The sequence below is a fragment of the Plectropomus leopardus genome, chromosome 13, assembly GCF_008729295.1.
Source record: "Plectropomus leopardus isolate mb chromosome 13, YSFRI_Pleo_2.0, whole genome shotgun sequence".
In the NCBI taxonomy this organism is placed as follows: Eukaryota; Metazoa; Chordata; class Actinopteri; order Perciformes; family Serranidae; genus Plectropomus; species Plectropomus leopardus.
In genome coordinates this window covers 17,427,855-17,453,641 of record NC_056475.1, presented here as the reverse complement: position 1 = coordinate 17,453,641, position 25,787 = coordinate 17,427,855, and the positions used below count along the sequence as shown (strand labels likewise).

At 37.9% G+C, this 25,787-nt stretch overlaps 1 protein-coding gene across 1 annotated transcript; it reads left to right on the top strand.

Annotated features, from left to right (window-relative positions):
- unc119b (unc-119 homolog b (C. elegans)) lies at positions 1 to 21,816 on the top strand. Its single transcript, XM_042499804.1, has 5 exons — positions 1 to 321; positions 17,328 to 17,441; positions 18,058 to 18,157; positions 18,275 to 18,447; positions 21,663 to 21,816. The coding sequence occupies exons 1-5, from the start codon at positions 63 to 65 to the stop codon at positions 21,773 to 21,775; spliced, it is 759 nt and encodes a 252-aa protein (XP_042355738.1). The 5' UTR covers positions 1 to 62; the 3' UTR covers positions 21,776 to 21,816.
- Positions 21,817 to 25,787: the final 3,971 nt, after the last annotated feature.

Sequence of the window (25,787 nt, the reverse complement as noted above, 5' to 3'; positions counted from 1 at the left end):
AGGGAGGCAACTGTTTTGTATCTTGGAAGCCCTGGGTTAGAGAGGGGGAGGAGGAGCGGAGAATGAGCTATTCTTGTACCAGCAGAGGCAACAGCCAGGACCCATCAACCGCTAAGAAGCCTGCCGGTAATAATCCGGGCAGAGACACCGGAGGCAAGGACAGCAGCAGTAACGGCAGCCCGAAGCAAACGGCGGCGATGAAAGTGAAGAAAGGCTGCAACTCGACCGACGTGGGAGTCCCGGTGACCACGGAGGAGGACCTGCTCGGCAGCGCGGTGATCACACCGGAGGATGTTCTGGGCTTGCAGAAGATCACAGAGAGTAAGTTCACCGCTGCTGTTTGGGTTGTTGATTGACACAAAAAAAGACGAAGGTCTTGAAATGTTACAGCTCCTGGATGAGTCATGTATCACGTCATTACCGTGTCCCCTTATTTATGTAATCCACATAGGCCCTATTCAAACACATGGTGATGCATCACGGGAGCACCCTCTCTGGTGAATGTTGACCTGTCTGCAGATGTGCTTTAACCCCTTGAAACCTGAGCAGTATAATTTTGTTTCTCTGAAACATAATTTTAAATATAGGAACATGTCAAATTGTAATCATTACAAATATGTTTTTCTTGACATTTCCCCTAGTTTTTGATTATTCTCTATTATTTCTTCCCCCCTTTTTTAAAGCAAAATTTCATGTCATTTTCTTCATCACTTTTTTTTACTGATTTCTTGTAATTTGTGGGACATTTCTTGCAAGTTGGTCAGGTACAGAGTAAGGTACAGAGTGTGGGGCTGGGGTGAGCCAGGGGTCATCCTTTAAAGCAGCCTGTATGCTTCCTTTGCATGAGTTCACATTAAGTTCAGTGCAGAAGGTTTCAGAGAATTAAAATGCCCAGGTGTCATGTTTAATTAAGTCAGGTAGCTTGGGATTCAAAATAATCTCATCAGGAGCATTGTATGCACCAATATGAGAGTAAGAGTGGTATTATATCAGTGGTGGAGAAAGTATTTAGTGGAGGTCGAGGGTGCGATACCGATACAGATTATTAGTAGTTAATGAGACCGATAACTGATAATGAATTTACAATAAAAATGAAAACCTTGGAATATAACAAACTCCAACACAAAACTTTATTTAAATGCCTTTAGCAAATATTTAATCAAAACTTATAGCATCGTATACAGCAAGTTCCCAGCATCTTAAATACAAGTAGCAATACTACAATGTCAAAGTACTCCATTACAGGTACAACTACTGCTTTCAAAATTTATTCAGTTCAATTGAAGTACAAATAAAAGCAAAATGAATTAATGCAAAGTGTAAAACATTTGTTATGCAGACAAATAGCTCCTGTGATTGTTATATATTACATCATTGCATCATAGTTACGGATAGATTCACATACTGTTGCAGTAGGTTGAGCTGACGCTAACTTAACTGGATTATACTGTGCTGTTGGGTAGTTTGATCTGTGACAGTGCGCCATATTACAGTGGCTGACCATTTGTTTTGTTTTGTAAAGCTTAATTAGAAACTAACTAAGTGTTTAGGCTCCATGTATACAGTTTGAAAACACAATATAAGCTGCTCATTTATTCCCTTTTTGTCATAATTGTAATTCAATTGTTATTTACGACATCTATTGCACGTCTGTCCGTCCTGGAGGAGAGATCCCTCATCATCCTCCATCATGCCACTCTTCCTGAGGCTTTTTCCCTTTTTTTGCCTCCGTTATAGGGGTTCTTTTTCGAGAGTTTTTCCTTAGGTGAAGTGAGAGTCTAAGGGCAGAGGGATGTCGTACGCTGTAAAGCACCCTGAGACAAACCATGTTTTGTGATAATGGGCTTTATAGATGAAATTGACTTGACTTGAATTGACTTGATGAACAAATTAATTTTGCTATGTATTTTCATGGCTAAGGGAAACAGTTTGGTTGCTGCAATTACTGCTGAAAAAAGCTTAAAATACCTAATTTTAATTGCATATTGATTATAACGAAAACGCTGCTGATTACTTATGAATGCTGTTTTTAATTATGTCATCTCTAAGTCTCAGCAAGCTTCCCACAGAGAAACACAGACAGCGATCACAGCCAAGAATGTCTTCTGTACACAGTAACACCTACATCCATCATCAACTCAGCTCTTAAACCAGTAGTTAGCTAACAGGTGGCCAGCAGGGCATGGGACTATTTAAAGGCCAGTATAATACCTTACTTACACAACAGGGTTACACTGGTTGATAAGATACATACTGAGTGTGATAACATGCAAACACTGTCGGATTTTCTCCCAGCTTTTTTATACAGTGTGGGTGTTTAATCCCGCCAGCACACATTTTTCTTTACTTCTTCATGTCCTGATTTTTAATCTCTTGAAAAAAAGCAAATATACCTTCACAAAAAGTCACATTTTTCCATCATCTAATCCTCTTTCTCTTTGCCATGTTTTTGGTGATACAGGAAGCTTATATTGTGGTTATTTATGAGACCTTGCAAGTCCAGTCCAGTGTGATCCCAGCTTACTAAATGAAGAGCTCTGGGGACAGACTTTGGCTCAGCTTGTGTCTTACCTTTTTTACTGGGTGCAAAACATTTCTACGCCTGCGTACGCACATCATTTGACGGGTATCGTAGCCAGAAGACACCCTAAATTTGAGCAGAGGTTGAGGTTGATAAAACAACTTTTGAGTGTCATTCAGGCTTAAATAAAATCATTTTGTGAACATTACTGTCCATGGAGTTAGTTACTTGTCAACTAGGTAAGTTAACATGGTTTTTGTCCTGTAGACTGACGTTATTTGTTTTGTTAGCTGACAATTACATGTTTGCTGCTGCTGGCTGACAGATTAGATTCCATTAAAACAGCTCTCCTGGCCCTCACGGTTTCGTGTTGAGCGGTGCATCGGTGCACTAAAATGGAACGGACTCTCTGACCATCAACTGTGGAGCTTTGCAGTTTCTTTAAAGGAGCAGTGGATAACATTTAGTGGCATCTATCTGTGTGGATTACAGATTGCAACCAGCTTAAACTTCACCCATGTGCCAAACCTCAACTCCTGTTTAGGACTTCTGTAGTGCTCATTGTTCAGGAGTTTTTTTACGGGGGCCGAAATATCCGCAGAGGCCTCTTCCGCTCATAAACAAACACCCACGATTGAAATCAGTAAAAACTATGCAAAACACAGTTATCAATAAAGCAGTGTCACATTACAAATCACGGTTTCTCCTCCACTGTTTGGCTCATCACAGACAAGCTGCCAGTCCAGCACCTACTAATGTGTCTCGCTTTTTTTCTCTGATAACTTAAGATCCAATCTTTTTTTTTTACCAGGAGCCTAATTATCCACAGAGATGTGGAAACAGATGGACCCAGTGATTCAAACTGGCTGGCTGGTTATCATGAATACAATTGTGATACTAATACCAGTAACCCGGTACCAATAGATTTTAGGTGAACATGAAAGAAAACATGCTTGTTGTATTATGCTCAATTTCTGCCAATATATCTCCCTAAATCCTACACACTGGACCTTTAGATTTCCATTAACAAGTCATAGTGCATCATTTTAAAAAATCATAGTGCAATTATTTTGATAGATATTGCGTTTTGCGATATTAGTGGGAAAAGTGATTTTTGCATTTCATTTTTCGCTCTCAAATATGTAAAATGTTAATTATGGGATTACTGCTAGTGTCTTTTTCCCAAAAAGCTTGTTCCCTTATGATTTGTTGTTCGGGGCATCTCTGTGGCACAGCAATGCTTCATTTATAATGGTATTTTGTGACATATTTTATAACTCATGATGTTCTGGATATTGCTCTTGGCAGTGTTGTGATTTGAATATTTCAATTAATTGTGCAGCCCTGCCTTTGCCTGCAGCTGTATTTTGACACATATAACACACATTTGTGATTTTATCCATAAGTCTGTTGCTGGCGATCCCTTGAGTGAGTCAATGTAGGAGATGGTTGTCCAGCTTTACAGCAACAAAGCGATGGCAACATGGTAATGTTTCTCTCTCCCACGCTGGGCCTTATTATGGTCTTGGAAACTCTCACTTTCCTATATCACAGCATCATCGCTAGAGGCAAGAGGAGGCATGTGTGAATCACCACAGCAACGTAGATACATACTTGAATCACTATGGCAACGTGAAGCATCTCCCCGTGGTTATAGCCGGCTGAGCGTGCGTCTCTGCTCTCCCACACACTTTCTCCTCTACTTTCTTTCTTCTCCTCTACTCCGCTATTTAACAGTGTGCTGTCACTTGTTGGATTACACACAGAAGTGGACATATGCACACTTATTCTTGCTTGACATTGCTTGTAGCGATAAAACTGAGCAAGAAGCAACCTGAAAACAGTCACTGAAGCCCTTCTGTTGTTTTATGACTCGTCGTTTTTTTTCCTGCTGCTGCACATCCTCAAGTGGCTGAAATTGATTCTCTCTCGAGACACAATTGGCAAAACTCAGCACAGCTAAACCAGGCTTGACAGCAGTCCTGAGTCAAAAGCTTTGTTGTTTTAAGCTGCAGCGGAGATTCACTTTCCCTAAGTCCTCAGAAAAGTGACTTTCAAATTGCGTAAAGTTGCCACTAATCATTATCTGTTCCATCCGTCGGGTAATCAAGGCAAACAGCTTAGATTGATTAAGATGAGCCAAAACAGGATTTCTGCTCAGTTGACTGATCTGATCCAAATTTATGTTCTTAACTGATAATCTGTCGAGTCAACGAACCCGTCACAACCGTCAAAGCTGCAAGAAAGGTTTTCTTTTTTCTGATTAATCAGTTGTTTTGTGTAGTGCTGAAACGATTGGTTGACTATGTATAACTATGTTGATGGTGGATTAATTGCTAGGCAAGCAAATAGGCAAAGGTTTTATGATTACAGCTTCTCAAATAAGTCAATTTTTGCCTTGCGGTCAAACAAAACAAGTGAAGACATAAACCTGAGTTCTGCAGTGTCAGATAGACTAAAATATGCATTTTTAAAAGATTATCTGCAAAATTATTTTTATGCTTTGTTCCAGTCACAGTCGGAGGACAAAACTTCTCAGATGAAATTTCCAACTTCTTTTATGTTATAATGTACAACTTCTTTTATGATGCTAAATGTAAACAAAAAAATGTCTGTCTGTTACAAACTGATATGTCTTTGGCAAGTGCACTCACAACTGAGTGAGTGTAGCGTAGTCTACTTGCATATTTAAATGAGAGATAGTTTAACTGCAGCTAACTTCTTAACAACATTGGCAACATCATTTATTTGACTTTTGCCTTTATTCGGATAGAACAGTTTAAGCTGCGGCTGCTGCGGCGAGGACACAGCTTCTGTACATGGGGCGCCAGCTTTACCAGGTGAGCTACTAGGTGTCCCACTGGCGACATATTGATGTGAGCATATAGCGTGTATTATTTTGATTGAGTACAGACAAATATACCGTACGTTGCCGTGTTTAACTGGGCATTTAGAATGTGCACTTCCATAGGTGCTGCCATTGTTGTGTGATGTCAAACAGCTTGCTTCTTCATAAGGTTAGAAAGAAAATGAAAAATGAAAGTCAGAACTTTAAGTTGTTATTCCCTTGTGCTTTTTCTAGTAGGAGGTTGTAAATTTTGGAGTTCTGAGTTGACTGGAATGCAGCATAAGTTGCAGCCCTCATTTTGCTTATAAAATCAGAAAGTGAATAAAAACACCCATCACAATCTCCCAGAGCTCATGGTGTTTTCAAATAGCTCATTTTGTTTTGAGCATGCATTTAATTTATAATTTAAAAACAGAGAAAAGCTGCTTTTCTTTGTATTTAAGAAGATGGAACCAGCAAATGTTTGGCATTTTTACTTCAGTGATCAAGCAGCTGTTGATTAACTTCCTGTTGACTGACTAATTAGAAATAATATAATACTAAGTCTTTGATTAAAGTACTGGTGTGAGACAAAAGGATAACATCAGATGTAGAGCTGCAATGATTATTTTCCTAATCATTTATTTGATCAAAAGAAAATTGAGTCACTTTAAAATGCCAAACACTCTAGTTTTTGCATGAGGATTTTGCTGCTTGTCAGTGTCAGGATTTGGACTGATCAAACTAATCAAGGAAAAATTGGCAGACTATTTAATCATGGAATAATCATTATTTGAAATCATACTCAGATTATATTGATGAATTGTCCTGAAAATACTTGTTGAGACAGAGGACGGATATATTATTTTCTACATCTTTGTATTGCGTTATCATACGATAAGTAAATGTAAGATAAAAACAATAATTTGATTTTAAAGATGTTTTGGCTTTTTTATCTAGTTAATTTCCACTCCAAGTTTAACTTATGTAGTGTAAAGCGTCATATTTGTTGCTATGGTTATCAGGGTGTTCTGATACACAATTTTAACAGACACCTTCCAGCCAATCAAAAACATGTGTATTCTGTAGCCACAGTACATTTTCACAGGTGTGGCATTTTATTTTTAGAAATGTGGTTGGTGGTTGGTGCTTAAGTCTGTGTGCGAGCAATCAGCCTGTCAACTTATGAACATCACTGCTGTTGATTCAGCAGCTTTAAAACTACATTTCCTGAGTATCTTTAAATTGATTCACAGTGGTTAAACTTATTTTTGTCTCAGCTGAGTGACAAAAGAAAACAAACACGACTGCGTGTGAGCTGGCCTGTTCACCTGTGGTGTCTTCAGTGTGATAGAAAAACGACCAGATTACCCATGAGAATAAATGCTGTTTTACAACCCACAAGGCCCAAAGCTCAAATAACCTACTTAGGCCTGCAGTTCTGGTCCTCTTTTAGCTGAGTGCTGCTGCAGCACTGATGCTCTTAGATGCTCCATACTGTGAAGTTAAATGAGGTAGCAGGTGATGAAACCACGTCAACTTTATTTGCTTGTCAAAGTCATAATAAGATGACACTGATGTGTTGGATAATAGAGACTAAAATGCGGAAGACCGTTAGCCTCTTAGAAGTCCCGGTTCCCTCGTCAAAAAGTCTATGGGTTTTTTTAAAATGCCCTAAATAAGGTCTGTGGTTAACACAGGCTGAAGATATTTAGATGTTTTGTTCTGCAACATAAAATATGTCCACTTAAACCCGATTTTTGAACTTCTAAGGTTTTACTCGTCTTAAAAAAGGCGGTTACTAACAAGTGGCTAAATGGGACTACAGTGTTCGTCGGGGACGTTGGACATCATCACAGCGGACACAGAAACTCATTAAATTAACTTGTCTGCCGCTACAGCTTTACAAACTCGCACTCGAACTTGTACATTTATCTGTTTATAATATTTTTCAATCGTGTTTTAACGTGTTTTTACAGTGTTTGTAGTGGTGATGTTTAATACATGCGACCGCGATGTAGTTCGTGTATAGCCTAACAATAGCTTTTTGCTTTTAATTTACACTTCAAAACACACAAAAGTGGTGTTCATCTGTGAAGATTATCACGCTGAACAAAACATGGAAGTCTCATAAACTTATGTTCATCACAGAGCTTGTTTTTGGCACTACCCGGAAATCCCATTCAAAAATCCCAAAAGGTTTTTGACGAGGGAACCAGTGTGATGCTTACTTCCTGTTTGGCCTACAAAAATACGTCATCCCTTCACCACTCTATTAGGGAGGGCCTAACAAATGTTGTTGACAACCCTGATGTAAATGTCTGTGATTCTTCACTTTCTATTTGACCTTGTCTCTCCATAGGTCTCTTCTTTTCACTGTCCCTTATTGTAAAACCATACCCATTTTTACCGCAGCACTGTTGCCATGACATTGCGGTCATCAGCAGGCAAATTGAGGTCAGTTTGGATGAGATGTGTAGCTCCTCTAAACCTGCTATCAAATTTCATCACAGTTCATGGCAGGGCTGCAACAGTACTTTCACTGTACAATAACCATACCAGGAAATATTACAGTGAATTTACGGGACAGCAAGTTAAAATGATACAGTCTCTAGTGTCATTGCTGACCTGTCATAAGCGCCGTCATCTTGTTTAATACATAACATGAATGCCACTGTCAAACTTTTAAACTTTATATAGAAAAATAAAACAGTCGAGTATTCCCACTGCACTGACAGATCTGATTCAGCTGGCATAGTCCAATACAGCCCTAAAATAACTGAAACTTTCTAAAAATAAAATTGCGTGTAAAAAGTCTCCCTTTTGAAAATAACTTAAATAAAGGTGAGATTTTCTGTCCAGTTGCATTTTTTCAATATCGTAGACAAGATAGTCAATTTTCATACAACGGTACATCCTTGAAACCAGTACATCACTGCAGCCCTAGTTCATAGTACTTAGGAGAGGAAATTATTACATATCAAGAAAGCTGAATTTAGGCAAGAAAACACAAACAAACTAGAAGTTCTGTTATTTAAAATATCTTCACCGAATCCTAATATCTATATTTACACAAAAATCCAATAATCTGGTAATACACTCCTTCGTGACCTGCTTCATTAATACCTATCAAACTGTTGTCAGCAGCTATAAGTAATGTTACGCTGATGTGCTAGCTTGGCAGTGCATCTCTTGGTCTGTCTGTGTCTTGCTTGCTTGTCAAGTACTTCCAGGGAAAAAGTGAGTGAAATACAAATATTAATTCCGTTTGATGAATGCCAACAAGCAACAAAAAATACACAATGCACTACTCTATCATTTTAGAACATATACTGACTGGATAATGTAATATTTTTTCCTGGTTTCTCCCTCTGACTAATTATATCAACTATTTTTTATTATTCATAAAGATTAATATATTTTATCACAATGCATTTACACTCTCCTGTTTTTTTTGTCTTAAACTAGTCTTTCACTGAGTGTATTTATAGCAGCATCCCGATTGTCACGTTGCAATAAGAATTGTGTGTGTGCGCTTGTGCACGTGTGTGTGCGCGCGCATGCGTGCGAGTTTGAGGACCCTCATCAAGGCACAGTGAGAGCAAATCAGCTGCATGTTTGTCCATGTGTGATACTTTTCAATGACCTGGTACTTAAAGGCCTGACTGCCGCTGCGAGGTGAGCAAAGGTGCAGGAGACAAAATGTGTGGTTTCCATGCCAACAGGACAGAGGGCTCCATGCCGGAGAAGTGGCAGAGGTCCAGCAGTAAACATTAGGAGCTGGCTGTGTTGCATATGTTAGAGAAGCACTCGGGGAGATGTAGGGAAGCTTGTAGCTCATGTGGGATAAACGAATGTGTTCATATTCAGCTGGCAAAAAAACCTGAGTGAAAGAACTGAAACACAATCACACAACAGGCGTCATGCAAGTGTTTCACAAAAGTTGAAGAAACAACTCAATTGTGAAACTGGTAGGATAGGAGGACAAAAAGCCAGTCTCAATAGCAGAGACGTTACAAAAAGACAGAAACTCTAACAGGCAACAAAACTGAGGGAGCAAGTACAGATGAGAAACAAAGTCCCAAAGATAACCAAAAAAACAAACTAGAAATAAATCAATATTTGAGGAACACGGGAGGGAATCCAACAAGAACCACAGAGATGAATTTAGTGAGCAGTGCAGACAAAAGCACAAGGGAGCACAAAGATTAAATACACAAGGAGAGCAGGGAGATAACGAGGGACAGGTGACAGCAGGTTGATGACTAACAGGTGAAAGAAATCAGGGAGAAGCAGACATCATTAGGCCTTTCTCAGTCTGCCGTCTCAACAGTTATGTGTTCTTGTGGACTTGTGAAATGTCATCAGTCGCAGCCCAAGTGCTGTTCCAGTTCAAAGTTCACATCTAGCCAAGTTTGGTCCAAATATCCAGATGTGGTCTTGCTACACCTATTTAATAGAGGATGCTTTGGGACATGACTTGTGTGGACTTAGGACAGCCATGTATCCCATAATGCATTTTGCACCAATAGCGGAGGCAAAAGACTCACAAATCTAAATTAGAATTTTGTGAAATTACTAGTTTTCCGAGATGTGGGGCCTCCAAGCTAACTTGGCAGTCTAGCTAACGTTATTGCGTTAGCATATCAGTAAGTTAGCCTAGCTTTGGGAAGATGAAATAATGCGCACACATGTAAATATTTATTGATTTATTTATGAATGAAAACAAAAGAAGGCAAGATTATGTTTATATCGTATTTCATTTTATTGTTAAATTACAGTGAAGATATGTAGACATGTAGGCTAATGCCAAGCCAAGCTGAGATGGCATCATGAAGCACACTGCTGTTCCAGTTGACCATGCTGCTTCCTCCCGTCCTCGGGAGTTTGCACTCCCAAGTCAAGTTTACATAATTCAAACTTCGAAATCTGCAAGTCTGAACTTTGTACTGAGAAAGGCCTAATCACTAAGGTGGGAAATGACAGTAAGTAAAAAATTATGTGACATACAAGACTGTGTTCGAAATCGTTCCCCTTCATTGAAATAGTTCACTATATAAGCTGTGTCCCAATTCAGGGTCTGGTGACTACTTCAGAGGCACCTCCGAAGGCTACATCAACAGTTGTTAAACGGGACGGTCTAGCCTTCGGAGGATTTCGTGGTTGCGTCACCCGATGTTCCTGCCCTTACCTCATGGCATGACAATTGATTTCTGCTGTCAAGGCTCCTTAGAGAGAGAAAGAGAGAGGGAGAGAGGAAAAAGTACTAAAACAAACAAAAGAAAGAAATGATGGAGCCAGAACTGTTGCTTTTATTTTTTTATTTATATTTTGCTGGAGGAGAAGCATCTCTGTTGGCGTCAGCAGCTGATTTAACTCCGGGCAGCAGAGCCTTGCTGCTCCTCTGCTGTGCCGAGCTGGCTCTGCATTTCCATAGCTAGTATGCTAGGTGGCTTCACGTTAGCATTACTAACGTCACGTATTCTTAAAGAAATGATGAGGTTTTAATGTCCCTCTAAGTTTAACATATCTGCCATTTGATTTTCAGATTAGTAAAAACCCACATAAAGTGAAATCAATGCTCTGAAAATTCCAGCGAAGTGTGTGAAATCTCATTAGGTTATTCCCTATATAGTTCACTATTTAATGCATACTACATAGATAATAGTGAGTTAATGAGTGAGTGAATAAGTGAGAACTTATTTAGGAACTTATCTTGAGCATAGGCCTATGTCGATGCCACTAACTTGTTATGTAAGATTACCTGTCCCACCTATGGGAAGTTTCGTACACAACAATACTATGAACTACAGCCATGCTAGCAACTCTTTGAGGCTGCACTGAAGCACAGTTAATTTAATGAATTAAATGATGAGTTAAATGCTGAGTCAGCATACTAATAAGCTCACAGTGGGTAATCACATTATTTATGACTACTTTTGTTCAGATTTTAAAATAATATGCCAATTTTCACAGAAAAAAAAGATTATTTTCACTCAGTTTTTTTGTCCCCATATATCCAAAAGTTGTGTTTTCTCCTGCAAAAAGACATTTTCACCCCTTTTTGGTTTAATTTGAAAAGCATAAGACAGTCGAAACAAAAGTGATGAGCGAGTCCTAATCATTTTAAACTATCTAGCTGCCTTTGCTTTCACTTTAAGATGACCCACAGTAGACCTATAACTAAAACTAATATCACCGACTTTAAAGCTTCACTTTTGCACACAATTAGGCAGTGATGAAAGAAGTATAAGTTTTTTTACTCAAGTAAAAGTAGAAATACCATAGTCTAAAAATGCCTAATTAAAAGTAAAGGTGAAAATGTCTTTTTTTCTTCTTCTTCTTCTTTTCTTCTTCTTCTTCTTCTTCTTCTTCTTCTTCTTCTTCTTATTATTATTATTATTATTAATAATAATAATAATAATAATAATAATAGATTAGTATGTAGAGCAGTATTTCATTACTTTTTATTTACAAAGTAAGTGGTAGCTATAAGGGCCAAATAAATGTAATTAAGTAAAGGGTACAATGTTTCCCTCTGAAATGTTGTAGAATAAAAGAATAAAGTAGCATGTAATGGAAATAATCAAGTAATGTACAAGTATATTAAAATTGCTCTTAAGTAGATCACGCATCATTTTTGACTAAATGTGTATCCTTGCAGGGGAGTGAAAACTTGTAACTGTGGAAACTTCCAGTAAGGATGAACCCACCAATCTGTAGCTCAAGTGGGACAGACTGAACTTGATCCCATTATCAGCGTCAGCCGCAATTGTCGCCAGCATGCGTGTTGTGTTTATAAGCCTTTAATATCATTTTATGTGCCAGAGATCTTAAAGCCTCATACGGGGAGGTTCCTAAGATCTGTCCTGTCCCAGCGTTATCTGGGTGAACTGCTAAAAAGAGCTCGGAGCTGTTTATTTTGGCTGAATCTAGGTCGTGTGGTGCAGTATGTGTTGAACTGTGCACTGGCGTATTCAGTTTAGTTAACTGGTGATTTCTGCTACATCTGTGGTGTGACAGGAAGGATGTCAGCGGAAAGAGGATTTAAAAAAGCACAACTAAAAGTATTTAAAAAAAGACTTCACTGATATGTGGTATACAATGTGCCTCTTTATTTCTCTGTGCTGCTCTTTACATTTACTTTGTTAAATCATCTGTCAATAGTCCACTTTGCAGCTGCTTTTAGGGATTTACCACAACATATGTATGGTGACAAAGCAAGCAACCAAACAAACTGGCTTTGTTATTATTTAAAAAAGGCAGTCAATAATCTTTTTCCTTTTTTTGCCAATTAAAAAAAAGTTTCCAAGAGCCCGAAGTGATGTGGTTTTTCCAACCAACAGTCCAAAACCCAAAGACTTTTCAAGTGATGAAGACAAGCAACAAATTCTCACAATATAAAGGCTGGATCCAGATACTGTGTTTGAAAAATGACTGAAACAAATAATTGATTATCAAAATCGTTGGAGATTCATTTTCATTCATTTGACTGATCAATGAATCAACTAATCATCGCAGCTCAAATGCCACGTGCAACCATGATCTGATGCAATTTTGCAAAAATGATGAGAAATGTCTTGTATTTTGGACACATTGTAGAAAAACATTCAAGCAGGAACCTCTGTGACAAATACCCGGCGTTTTCTGTGACTGCTTCACAATAAAGCCACCTGAAAGTTTTATAGTCAGGCGCGTCTGATCACTAACTTTGATTGTAAAAATACTTATCATTTATACCTATAGGAGGTCGGAGGACCGAATGTTTAAAATGAGTTTTTTACAAGTGATCTTCATCAGGAGTTTTTCTCAAAGGGCACATCTGTGAAACAATGTACATTTTACTCCTTACTTTTTTATTTTCATGCTTTAAACCAGTCAGTCAAAAACACCAAAAAAAACAACAACCAAAATGTCACAAACACTCATGTAATTGTGTTGTTTTTGTGCCTGTCATGTGTGCAGACACTTAAACGTCACCAGAATACATTATAGCCTACTGTATTAGACATGACACGCATATATAAGATGTAATAAAAAGTGAAAGTTATAAAATCTTGGATCTGCAGGTGGACTCAGTTGTCCAGTGCTGTGGACATAAGTCTGAAGTTGCTGAAGGATTTCTAGTTCGAACCTGCTGATGCTGAAGTTTGAAGAAGTGGTTTGCAGACGAGCTTCCTGTTTCCAGCAGCGTCTGACCGCTGCAGAGTTATTGTAACGCTCACAGCTCTGCTTTGACTGTTTGTAGTGTGCTGCATCTTTCAGCTTTGACTGTGATGACCAGACAGTTTGATTTCACAAGAGTTGCATTTGTTAGTTTCACTCCTTTCAACACACACAGACACACTGAAAGCTTGGGACAGGCTGTGTTTGGAGGTGTTCACTATCACAGAGCTGACTGTGGTAAACTAGAGTCTGTTTGTGGCTTCATTAGCGTCTACCAGCCAGTTGTCGTCCTGCGTGTGTACGTGTGACCTGAGGTAGCAGACTGCTTGTAATTCACTACAAACACCTCAGGTTTTGTTAGAAAAAGTGAGAGCACACATACAAAAACAAGCAAAAAACTCTCATTTAAAGTCATTGTCCTCGTGGGACTTCATTAGGAGGCTAGAAGGTAACTATTAGCACTGGGTTAGCAAAAGGACGAGGACCCCACCAGCTGTGCTACAGTGTAGTTCACACGCGCAGACGTAGACACACTAAGCTGTTATAAATGCTACCACTCCATGCAGATGATGTGTGTTATTAAGCCTTTAAGACCTGGGCACATTGGCTTGATTTATTTCAAAAACATGGAAAGAAGGCAGAGAAATGACCCAGATATTAACAAGATATTAAAAAGTTACAAAAAAATATAAAAATTACCACCAAAAAAAGAGAAACATAACGGAACAAAAACAGGGTATAAGCTGAAAGAAAATTCGAAAATAAATAAAAATATTAAATAGAATTAATAACATTAAATACACATTTATTTTGTTGTTTGTAACCTAATTTTGAATATATAATTATGGTAATTCTAAGTATAATTTGGGCAAAATGTTCCCCTTTTTTGATAATTATAATAACGCTCTTTCTCCATTTTCGAAGCTAATTTTTAATAATTTCATGCAATTTGTAGGACATTTGATGCTGACTTTCTGAAATCCTTAAAGACACATCCTCGAACATGTGATGCTTGCTCTATCCACTGAGCCACCAGACGCCTCCTGATTTTTTCTTCTTTTTTTAAAATCAAACATATTGCTTAAATGCTTGTGAAATGTGTTTGCACAGCAGAAGAAAACTGTCAATCCAGGTTTCAAGGAGTTAATTAAAATGTTGTGGCTGCTGAAGGAGTTTGCATTTTGTGTCTGTGTGTGTGTGTGTGTGTGTGTGTAGGCTGTGTCATTTGGCCGTGTGTTCAGCGCTGTACGCAGAGCTGATGTGTTCAGAAGAGTCGACCTCAGCATTCAGACTGACAGAAGAGCAAAGGCATCAGAGCGTCACGACGAATCAGATCAGCTCTGTCAGGAGCACTGACCTCTTACAGTAACGGAGTCAACAACACGCTGTGACTTCAAGTTAAGGATGCTCAGATCTGACTTTTTCAGTCCTGATACCGATTCCTGGGCTTTGGGGATCAGCTGGTACAGAGTACTGATCCAATACCAGTGTTTGATTAATCCCTTGGAACTGGATTGGCATCTGTTTTCTTGTGCTGTGTTCAGATGCCTTTCACAAGCATTTAAACCCTTGAAACAAGGGCAAATTGGTTTGATCTCTTTCAAAAATTGGCAACTGGCCAAGAAATGTTGCACCAATTGCAAAAAAATAAAAATAAATTGGTGAAAGGTGACCAAAAATCGCATTATAAAAACTAAAAAAAAAATAAATTAAAAAATAGGGTTTTTTTATCAATTTATTATCAATTTAATCAATTAATATATATATATATATCTTTTTTTTTTAATTGATTTTTTCCCTCTATTTTAGCACTTTTATTCAGGTTATTTCCTGTATTTGTTCTTTTACTTTTCTCTCTTTTTTGTTAATTTTAGGTAATATTATTGTAATCTTTTACAATTTTCTTGTTCATTTGGGGTCATTTCTTAATAAATGGCTCATTGCCCTCTTTGCATGTTTTTGGAAGAAAGCCGATTAGCTAAGGTTGCAAAGTAAGTTGCATATCAAACTGTGTGGAAGTGTGATCATTCTTGTGTAAGGAGAAACATCATTCTGTGCTTTCTCATGAAGCAGTTAGTAAAGTAACAATTAATCACCTTTCTGATGTTTATTAATGATAATAATAATAAACTTTATTTATGTAGCACCCTATGCACAGAGAATGCAGCACAAAGTGTTTTGCATCAAGCTCATTATAAGCATTGAGTGCTTCACATGAAAATAGACAGAATGAACATAAATCAGGCCAACAAGGCAATCCAATATAAAAGGAAGTTTTAAAACAGTTTAAAACAAAAATTAAGTAATTCAGCAGTTTTCATTCAAAAGTGGTGGTGATTTGAAATCCTATTATCAACATCTAAAGTATTTGGCCTTGTGTACACTATTTATTTCTGCACCTTTTAGGCCTCTCGAGTCAGTAACAATCAGAGCCTATAATTCCCATTTAGTAACGATGACTGAAGTACCACTGATGTCAGTGAGGGTTCACAGGGACATCGTGTGATGAGTTAATGAAGCTGGCGGTATGAATAGCCACAGCCGTGCGTAATTGTTGGTTTCCAGGTGTGTTACATCAGCGGTTAATTTCAGTTCAGACATTTCAAGTATGATGTCAGTGCTGAACCTCGAGTCTCTTCCTGCACACACCCCTTATCTATCACACTGGCTCTTAAAGTCAGTGTTAAATTTGGCAGCTGTTTTAGATTTGTCTTTGGATAAAAATGCTTAATAGATCAGTTATTACTATTTATCCTTTTTATCCTTCCTTTGTTTTTAGTTGATAAAAAATCATGACATTTCAATCAACTTGAAATGTATTAAAAAGTTAAATACAGACTTAAGCATTTAAGCAAAAAAAACTGCATGAGATTTATACTTAGAGCTGAAGGCAACATCTGGGAATATCATGATGTGTTTTGGTTGGAAGCTGTCGATAAAGAACAGCCGGTGTGTTGATTGGCCAGTCATTGCTGCCATCATTACCGGTTAAATTTGTGGCTGCTGGTGTGAGGCGATGGAGGGAGAGAGCAGGCCTCAGCTGAGACGATGACAGAGAGATGTTGCAGTTACACCTGCTGGCCTGCGCTATCATCGGATCAGGCAGGAAGCCGGAAGTGTGTGCTCTGCTGGGGAACCCTAATAAGCGTTGACACTGCCTGGTGAGGGCAGGAAGGATTAGAGGAATAAAAATAACTCTGTGTGTGTGTGTGTGTGTGAGAGAGAGAGAAATCCTATTTTGTGAAGAAATGGCTTCTCTAACACAGTTTAACATTAACAATCATGTTAAAAAATCCCTTCAGGTGGTCACAGAGAGCTCTTTAATTCACGAGTCAGCCGAGAAACGTGAAAATGATTTGAAACTGCATTAAGGATTGAATTTATATATCATCATTTGAATATGCTGAATTCAGAATATGTGATACCAGAGTTGCAGAGCTAGTGCTAAAACAATACAGTGTTTGATACAAATAAAAACATGTTTCAAATCTTCTTTCATTTAACAAAATAACTGCTCAGTGCAAAAGTAGGAAAAAACCAACTTTGCCTGAATTAAATCTTTTCCTAAATTTCCTGAATATGATCAGGAAATATCAAAGAATAAGTAAAGTCTCTGCTTTCTATGTTAACTTACACTTTTTGACTGTAAATACATTTTACTTTAAAAACAATTGGGCTCAGTCCCACTGTCTCCCTTTTATACATTGATTACAAATTGAATATGCCTGGTGTTTTTTTTTTTTGTTTTTTTTTACAAAACAGGGCATTCATTGTATTTGTGTCTGACTCCACTTCGCTCTCTCTGTCTGTCAGATTATCTGTGCAGCCCAGACGAGAACATCTACAACATTGACTTCACCAGGTTCAAGATCAGAGACATGGAGACCTCCACAGTGCTGTTTGAAATCACTAAACCTCCATCAACAGGTGAGTTACGGATGGATTTCTTTCACTTTAACTTGTATTTACCTTTAAAATACATGCAGTAAACAGACATTATAAAGCAGCTGAAGACAAAACACGTCCATTAACTTCCCACAAACACATTGGTGCCTATATTCTAGGGGTTGACCGATATTGGTTTCTCATGTGCGATACTGACTAATAGTACTTAATGAGACTGATAACCAATATTTGGAACCGATATGCATTTACAATAAAACTGAAAGTCCTTCTGTCTATATTTAGAATTTGGAATATAACAAACTGCAACACAAAACATTGTTTTAATGCTGTTAATGTTTAATCAACGGAAACTTTCAACATCATATAGAGAAAGTTACCAGCAATTTTTTTTTCATACAGTCAAGTGAAAGTTTAAATAAAAATGGATAAATAAAAACAGTATCCAGTATCAAATGCCCTTTGAACATAGCTCCCCTGTTAAATAACTATAATTATTCATAAAAAGAAAAAAAGATTTTAAAAAAAACCAAAGATTGCATAATTGATGAAAATTTCAGGACTACACAGTTATACAAAGTTAATGTCTATCTCATTATTTATTTTGTTTCCATTCCGATCAAATATATTATCGTCTTAGACAAAGCAGGGGAGAGGAGGGACATTGACCCAAATGCCGGCCGATTTGTCCGTTACCAGTTCACCCCCGCTTTTCTCAGACTGCGGCAAGTTGGAGCCACGTAAGTGAGAACGTGTGTGAATCTTTATTTACGAGCATGTGTCCTCTGTCTCTCTCTTTGTTTTGCTCCTTGTTTCCGTCTCACTCACCTTTTGTTGTCCTGTCCTCGTCCCTCCAGGGTTGAGTTCACGGTCGGAGACATGCCGATAGAAAACTTCAGGATGATCGAGAGACATTATTTCAGAGAGAAGTTGCTCAAGAGTTTTGACTTTGAGTTTGGCTTCTGCATGCCCAGCAGCAAGAACACCTGTGAACACATCTACGAATTCCCACCTCTGTCTGAAGACATCAGTGAGTCTGTTTTTGGCTTTATAGCTGAACTGAAACATATTCTTGATCCACACAGTTGACATTGAGTTTTCTGTTGTTTGAGTCATTGATTAATGAAATACTGGTACTTGTTGCAGCTCTGATAAGCAGTCCAGCTGAAGAGTTTTTTTTCCCCTTTTATTGTCTTTAAGGGTTTTTAGTCTCCTAAAGACAATATCCAGCATTTCACAAGAATCATGACATGCTAACAGCCCTGTGATGCTGTAATTGGGCATGCTAAAATGCAGATGATAAGCAAGGTTTCTCTTTTTTAACTTTAATGTTTATTATGTTTTAGTTTGCATATACAACCTGAAGTTCCATTCATACTAACGCGTGACTTTCTTTCCACACTAAAAAAAGAAAGTACACCTCTCTCTCTTTCCCTCCCTTTCTCAAAAAAAGCATAAAATTAAAACCCCACTCAAACAAACACAGGCAGGAGTCACAGAGGAGGGTTTGTGATTACAGGTGACACATGTTGATTTATGAAATGTTATAAAGATCAAGAAGGTGATTATGATGTACTCTGTGGAGGACATGAGTATCTACACCAAATATTCTCTTCTTTTTGCTCATATCCAGGGTTTCTTTTTATTTTGTTATATTCAGTGATTATTTGGGTTCACCAAGTTTTCTTATTTTTGCTTTTCTCTTAGGTAAGAGAAAAAGTTACAAGTGGTCCAGAGCGCTCATACCGAGATAAAAGAAAAACGATAAACTTTCACAGTGCACAAATTATTGTCCAACACAAGGAAAACTATGTTTTATATTTGAGTAACATTTAAAATGCATTAATATTATTTAATCAGATTTAGATAGTGGAATTTTAATGACTGGATTATTAAATTTCAGGGATAAAGGGAAATAACAATGTGCGGCCTATTTATCCAAATTACTGTAATTTCAGTCACTGTGCATCCCTCTGCTGACCAGAGCTGAACTGTAATTAAGTACAAATCTGCTCCGCTACGCTTAAAATATAGTACTTTTTACACCATTACTATTATTAGATAACCACTTTACAAATTAAGATTTTTTTTCCCCACACAAACCACAACTTTGAAAATATACAGTGCAGTGCTGCTGAAACAGTTCATTGTTTAATTAGAAAATTAACTGGCAACTTTTTTTCTGTTGTGTAAGTCATATTTAATACACAAAATAAACATTTAGTGGTTCCAAATCACATATATACTGTAAGTATGAGGGATTGCTCATAATTACAGTGCTTACATACTTACTTTTGCTTTATTAATGTATTTAAACCTTTTTGCATATGCACTTTGACTTTTACAACTTAGATGCATCTTCCTGAGACCACATTACATCATGTTATGTACAGTCTATGGTTTGAATGGGTGATGTTACTCCTGCTGAGCTCAGTCTGGTCAGTAGAGGGCGCTCTAAGCTTTGCACTGGACTGACTGGGCACCCGTAGCTGACAGCAGCAGAGTAAAAGCGAGTTCAGGTGTGTATGCCACAGGGAGCACTCCGGACAGGAACTATGCTTTTATGTTTTTCCTACAGGTAAGCTGACTATAATCAACAGCCTGGCAACAGACCACAGTAATATGTCTTAGCAGAGCCTCAGTTTGTAACTGTAACAGTAAGAGACGTTGTATTTGACCGCGGTTAAGTGTGTGTGTGTGTGTGTGTGTGTGTGTGCCGCATTTGTATCAAAGATGGCGGGCGCTGATAGAAACAACTTAGTACAAAGTTAGTGACTTTCTGTGTGAGTGAAAGTAAGTGAAATGAGTTACCAGAGATGCACGTATTTAAGACACAAGTGTGGGAAAAAACTGTGTGAGATATAATAAACCGAGTAAATGTTTTAGGAGCGAGGGTTATCCGTTGGTATTGTCGAGCGGGCTAAGCTAACGATGCTCATGCTAATTCCCGCTAATATGCTAACGTCACCGCTCATTTTTATTCCTACAAGTAATGGAGTTTAAAGGAGCATTTAATGGGTTTGAGAGAATGAGTGTGTACCAGACTAAGTGTTTAAATAGTTTTATTGTCATTTCTAAGATAGTAGTGTGAGATAAATATAATATTATGGGTTAAGAGCAAGTTAAATAATGTCAGTTAATAAGCATATCTATTGGTGTTTAAAAGCTGAGAATAGCTGTGATAAAAGTAATAAGGCAAGTTCATACAGTCACTCATGCTAGAGTACCGTTGACATATTGAGATATTAGTTTAATGGTTTTCATGTAAATTGAGTTTCTGCATTACTTGCCTGTGTATTTGTTAAAGAAGTAGTTTGGCACTTTAAAAAGAGTATTTTCATAACTAATGTTACAAGTTATTACTTACCTGTAAACTCTGTATAGGAGAAATGTATTTGAGGATTGGATATTACACCAGCCCCCAGCCAAATACTGGTGACATATTTAAGTGGCTGCTAGATTTGCTTTACTCATCAGCCAAAATAACAATGGTTATCTATTGAGAGGCTGGTAGATTTTGGAGTTCAGCAGCCACAGTGGACATAAATGTTAATTTCCAGCCCTTGTACTGAACATGGGTATTTTGGCAAAGTAAGCTGTGAAAGAGGATTGTGTATTGTACCAGGAGTAACGTGTCTATGGCAGCAGATTTTGCTGCTGAGAGAGTGCTGTTTCATGCAACTCTTTGGTACAGGGAGCTGAAGACATGCAGGCAGCAATACAGAGAAGGAGAGAGGAGAGTCTCTCCTTAGAAGTGGTAAATTTTCAGCCCACAGCAACTTAGTACGACATGGTCTCTGGCTTTTGTTTGATATTTAGCATTGGCAAAAAATGTTGTACAGTTATGATCCATGGTTAGCTTGTTTACCATATTATATGAACGCCGCTATCACACTGAACATCCCAAGGAGCCCGTACAAACTTTCAGACTTTGTATAGAAAACAAAACAAATTGTTGAATATTTATATTGAACTGCCAAATCTGGTTCGACATAATTCAGTCAGGTACAACCCTACGATAGATGTTGCAAATTCACATTGTATGACGTTGTATTGCTTGTATTAGCAGGTAAGTATTTTGCATTTTTGTGTCATTTATTCGTCATCTACATGGTGTGTAAAGGCCTTTATCCCTTTCATCATCTTGTGACCCCTCAGATTTATCTTGGGACCCCTAGAGGTGGCCACAACCCACCAGGTTGGGTACTATTGCTCTAACAGCAGTGATGTTTTTGTGTCTTCCAGTCAGAGAGATGGTCCTGCACCCATACGAGACACAGTCCGACAGCTTCTACTTTGTGGACAATAAGCTGGTGATGCACAACAAGGCAGACTACTCGTACAACGGCGGGACGTAGAGAGGACGCGCTGACACAAGAGACAGGTGGATGTACGGACTGACCTGAGGGACAATTAGAGTGGGGTTAACATCCTGTCAACCCAGTTCTCTCTCTCTCTCTCTCTCTCTCTCTCTCTCTCTCTCTCTCTCTCTCTCTCTCTCTCTCTCCTCCTCGTCATCCAGAAAACGGCCGTACAGGTGTGTCCTTGAAATCTGTGTGTGTGTCTGTGTGTGTTTGTAAGCTCATGCAACTCTGGCACAGCCTAAAAACCGGTATATACACACACAAACCCACACATAGGTCAAAGTTTGGTTTGGCGTCGCTGTAACAAAGTGTTTTTCTAACATGATAAACCAGCAAGTAAAACAACTTCCTTGGAAACATCAGATGATTTTTCGCTGTCTAGCCACGTCATGAAGTGAAAGAAAAAAACGAATCTTCAGATATAGATAGAAATTATTTTTTTCATTCGTCTACATGTTAGGGTTTAGGAACAAATATTGCATCTAAAAACATAAGTTTTTAGGAATTCAATAAGAGTTTTTAGAGAAATTATTTCTCAGAATCCGTGAGTGTGTGTGTGTGTGTGTTTCTGTACTTTGTGCGACTGTAAGTATGTCCATTTGAAGACTGATGACTGGTCTGGTGAAAATATATGAATTTAAATGTTGATAATGTGGTCATCTGGTTGGCAGAGGTCAAATAGATTTCCAAAACATGTTATCACATTGTCTACACATTAAGCAGTAGTTAGGGATGCACTGATTCATCATTCAGATGGTGACGGTTGAAATAGCAAACTCAACGCTTAAAAATTTGAGTCCACAAACCAATAAGTGACATCACAGTGGCTACATGCGTTATATTATATACAGTCTATGGACCAAACAGCAGAGGGAGATCGCACTGCGTTACATTATGATGCATTTAAGCTCTGTAATGTAAAATGGTATTCCAATGTTCTTGTGATGTCTCTAAATTTAATTTTGTAAAACGTAGTTTTTGGCGAGAAACTTGACTGCTGTTGAAGGAGATATTTGCTGATGTTTTCACAGCAATATACAATAGCTATTAAGGAGAGAATTATGATAGTAAACTGGCTTTTGAAGCAGTTATTTTGTTATTAAAAATGTTTTTGTGTGTGAAATGTTTATCAACGGTTGCTTTATAAGTTTGCGTGATTGAATTTGTGTTCATTCAAAAAAAGTGTAATGAAGGGCTTAATTTCTTAAGTATAGTTTTTTCTTTGTACCCCTGGCACAAAAAGGTGAAATAAATAACAACAAAAGCAAAATAAACAATATATACTATATATACATAAAATATAAATAAATTGGTGCTGACCCTGAATTCCACAATCAGTGCGTCCCTATCAGCAGTTAGTTCATCAGACCTGTTTCCTGTTTCCTACGTCCTTTTTTCCTTATTTATTTCTTGAGCCGTTGACCTGTGTTGACAGTAGAGCGTACTGTATATGTTTATTATGTTCGCTCAAAGCACAAAATCTCAACAGAGCCAACAATTGAGAAACTCGTAAAGATGAACTGATCCGATATGACCATAAATGTACTTTGTCATCTGGGTACTAGTTGTACATTTCCAGCCTTGTGTTGCTTTGTTTAGGTGATAAAAAGGCTGTTGATTTGTATGTCGGAGTCTACTTTGCTTTGCTGTTAGCAAAAATTAAACTTAAACCCTCCCCTCTCGTGAGAGAAGAAAAGGAAAAGTTGCATTTTTAAACGTTGCTATTTTTACAGTCAGACTTTTGTTGCAAAACTGAGGAAGATTTGGGGGAATGTAGCAGAAATCACCCTTAGATCTCATATATTTCTAGTTTGGTGTGCTGTCTAATCTGTGTCTGTGTCTTCGTCATCACTCTGATGTCCATTTGTCTCTTCTCTGTTATCCAATTTTTGTCTTATTGTTTTCAGACACATTCCAGTGAGGTAGGACCTGAGGGTGTTGAACTCTTGTTATTTGAAGGCATTGATTACACAGAGAATCAGTACTGTCTCGTCACGCGGCAAGATATCATGCACACTTATCTCTACATATGTTGAGACACAACCTGACTCAGAATAGTTCTCATTTTTTCTGCATATCTGCACATACTGTCTGATTTGATGCACTTGAAAATCAGTTTAGTAGTTCCACTAAAGCTGCAGTAAAATCCATCTGTCTGTTACAGTAAGTTTGTTCAAACAAATGCTGCAGATTCTTTGCAAATACATCCTGAGCCAGGTCTGTGAAGAGGTGCAGACAGCTGAAAGGAAATGACTTTAGTGCGCCCGTCGTGTGAGCAGATCAGCTCAAGAAAAAGGTGCAAATGGAATCACATGTCATTGGCTCAATGTGATTAAAATCTGTGTGACTTATTTTGGAGCCTGAACAAGATGCTGATTGTATGTTAAATGAAAGTAAGTAGCAAACTTGCTGGGTTTAAATTGGACTCTGTTTGTTTAACAGAGATGAAGACAGAGTGACTCGAATGTTACGTTAAAAAAGTGGCGCAGATATGTAGAACAGATTTATTTATGACTGATTGTGACTCGTGTACAAATTATTTTGAACTGATACGTTTTTGATGATCCAAATGTCAGTGTGACTGAACAAAAGGAAATAAAGATTTACGTGACTTTTTGAAATATTAGAATGTCTTGACTGGTAATGTCACGGGTGTCAGCTATAGACTGTATGAAAAGATGGACGACACGTCTCCATTTCCTCCCATTACATAAAGATGAAGACAAAACATCCCATATACGGCTGCTGCTATTTTGCGCTGGTGAAATCATATGGAGCTAGACTCTGCGCAGTTGTGATCATGGCATCATCGAGTTCCCGCTCACACACCTGTCCGACCAGTTGCAATTAGCACCGTTAATCATGAGGAGCCTGATATACATACTGATCATAAAAAGCTTTCAATCATGTCATCAGCCCCCTTTTATAACGTCAAATAAGTAACTAATGCCAAACTTATCAGAAAAGCTTGAACATAAATCTAACATGGAGGGGGCGGGGTTTATGACTCCACCAGCGGGCTATTAGGATGTTTTGGCTTCACCTGTAGGGAGCTGTCATGTTGTCCACTTTTATTACACAGTCTGTGGTGTCAAATGAATGAAAGAGAGAGTTCATACTTTGTTCACATGATGACGCTTTATTTTCACTAAACAAACAACGTGGTACGAATGTTGCCGGGACATTTTGTACACGTTTATTACTTTTACCTGTAGTAACCAGACTAGACGCTGACCTCCACTACAGTTGTATACTGTTGGCAGCCTCTTATCACAAAGTTATCCTTCAACCAGCCTTTTCATCTGTACTCACTGTACCCTATAGTAGTAACACCTTCCTGCTACTGATGTGTGCGTTACACTGAATATCTTTTTTTTCTTAAGTTTCTTTTGAGGTTTTCAAATGAAGCTTCTAATTACATTTAGTTACATTTTATGTTGTCACACTAAAAAACATACGTTCCTCCCGTTTTTGTGCAGAAAGCAGAAGAGCAAACAGTTTTTTGACCACTGTGAAAATGTTTTTTGTGAAAAGATGAATGCTTAAAAATTGTATGGTACTTAAAAGTTGGATTTGTTAAAAGAAAAGCTCAAGATTTTGGGAAAATGCTTCCATTCTTGCTGAAAATTAGATCAAGAGATTGTTATTATCTCTACTATAAAGGTCAATTCATAGTGTCCACATCCGTGTGTCTGTGAGGGTCCGCTTTGATTCATGTGACGTAAATTTCATTATCCCCATCTCTGCATCGACCTTATACAGACGTCTGTGTGCAGCAACCTTTCTTTTTTTCTTTTTTTTTTGACTATGCCAACTGTAGGCATAGCAAACATGCCAAAACATAAAAGTTGAGAAATGTAAATGCTTCTTCATATTAATAACAGTGTACCAAAAACACTGATAAAAAATAAAAAGTACAACAACAACAAAAAAAGACTCAAGGTCCAACAAAAGGACCACAGTAATAAGTTAAATCAACTGATACAATTCATTCAATTTTGGCTCA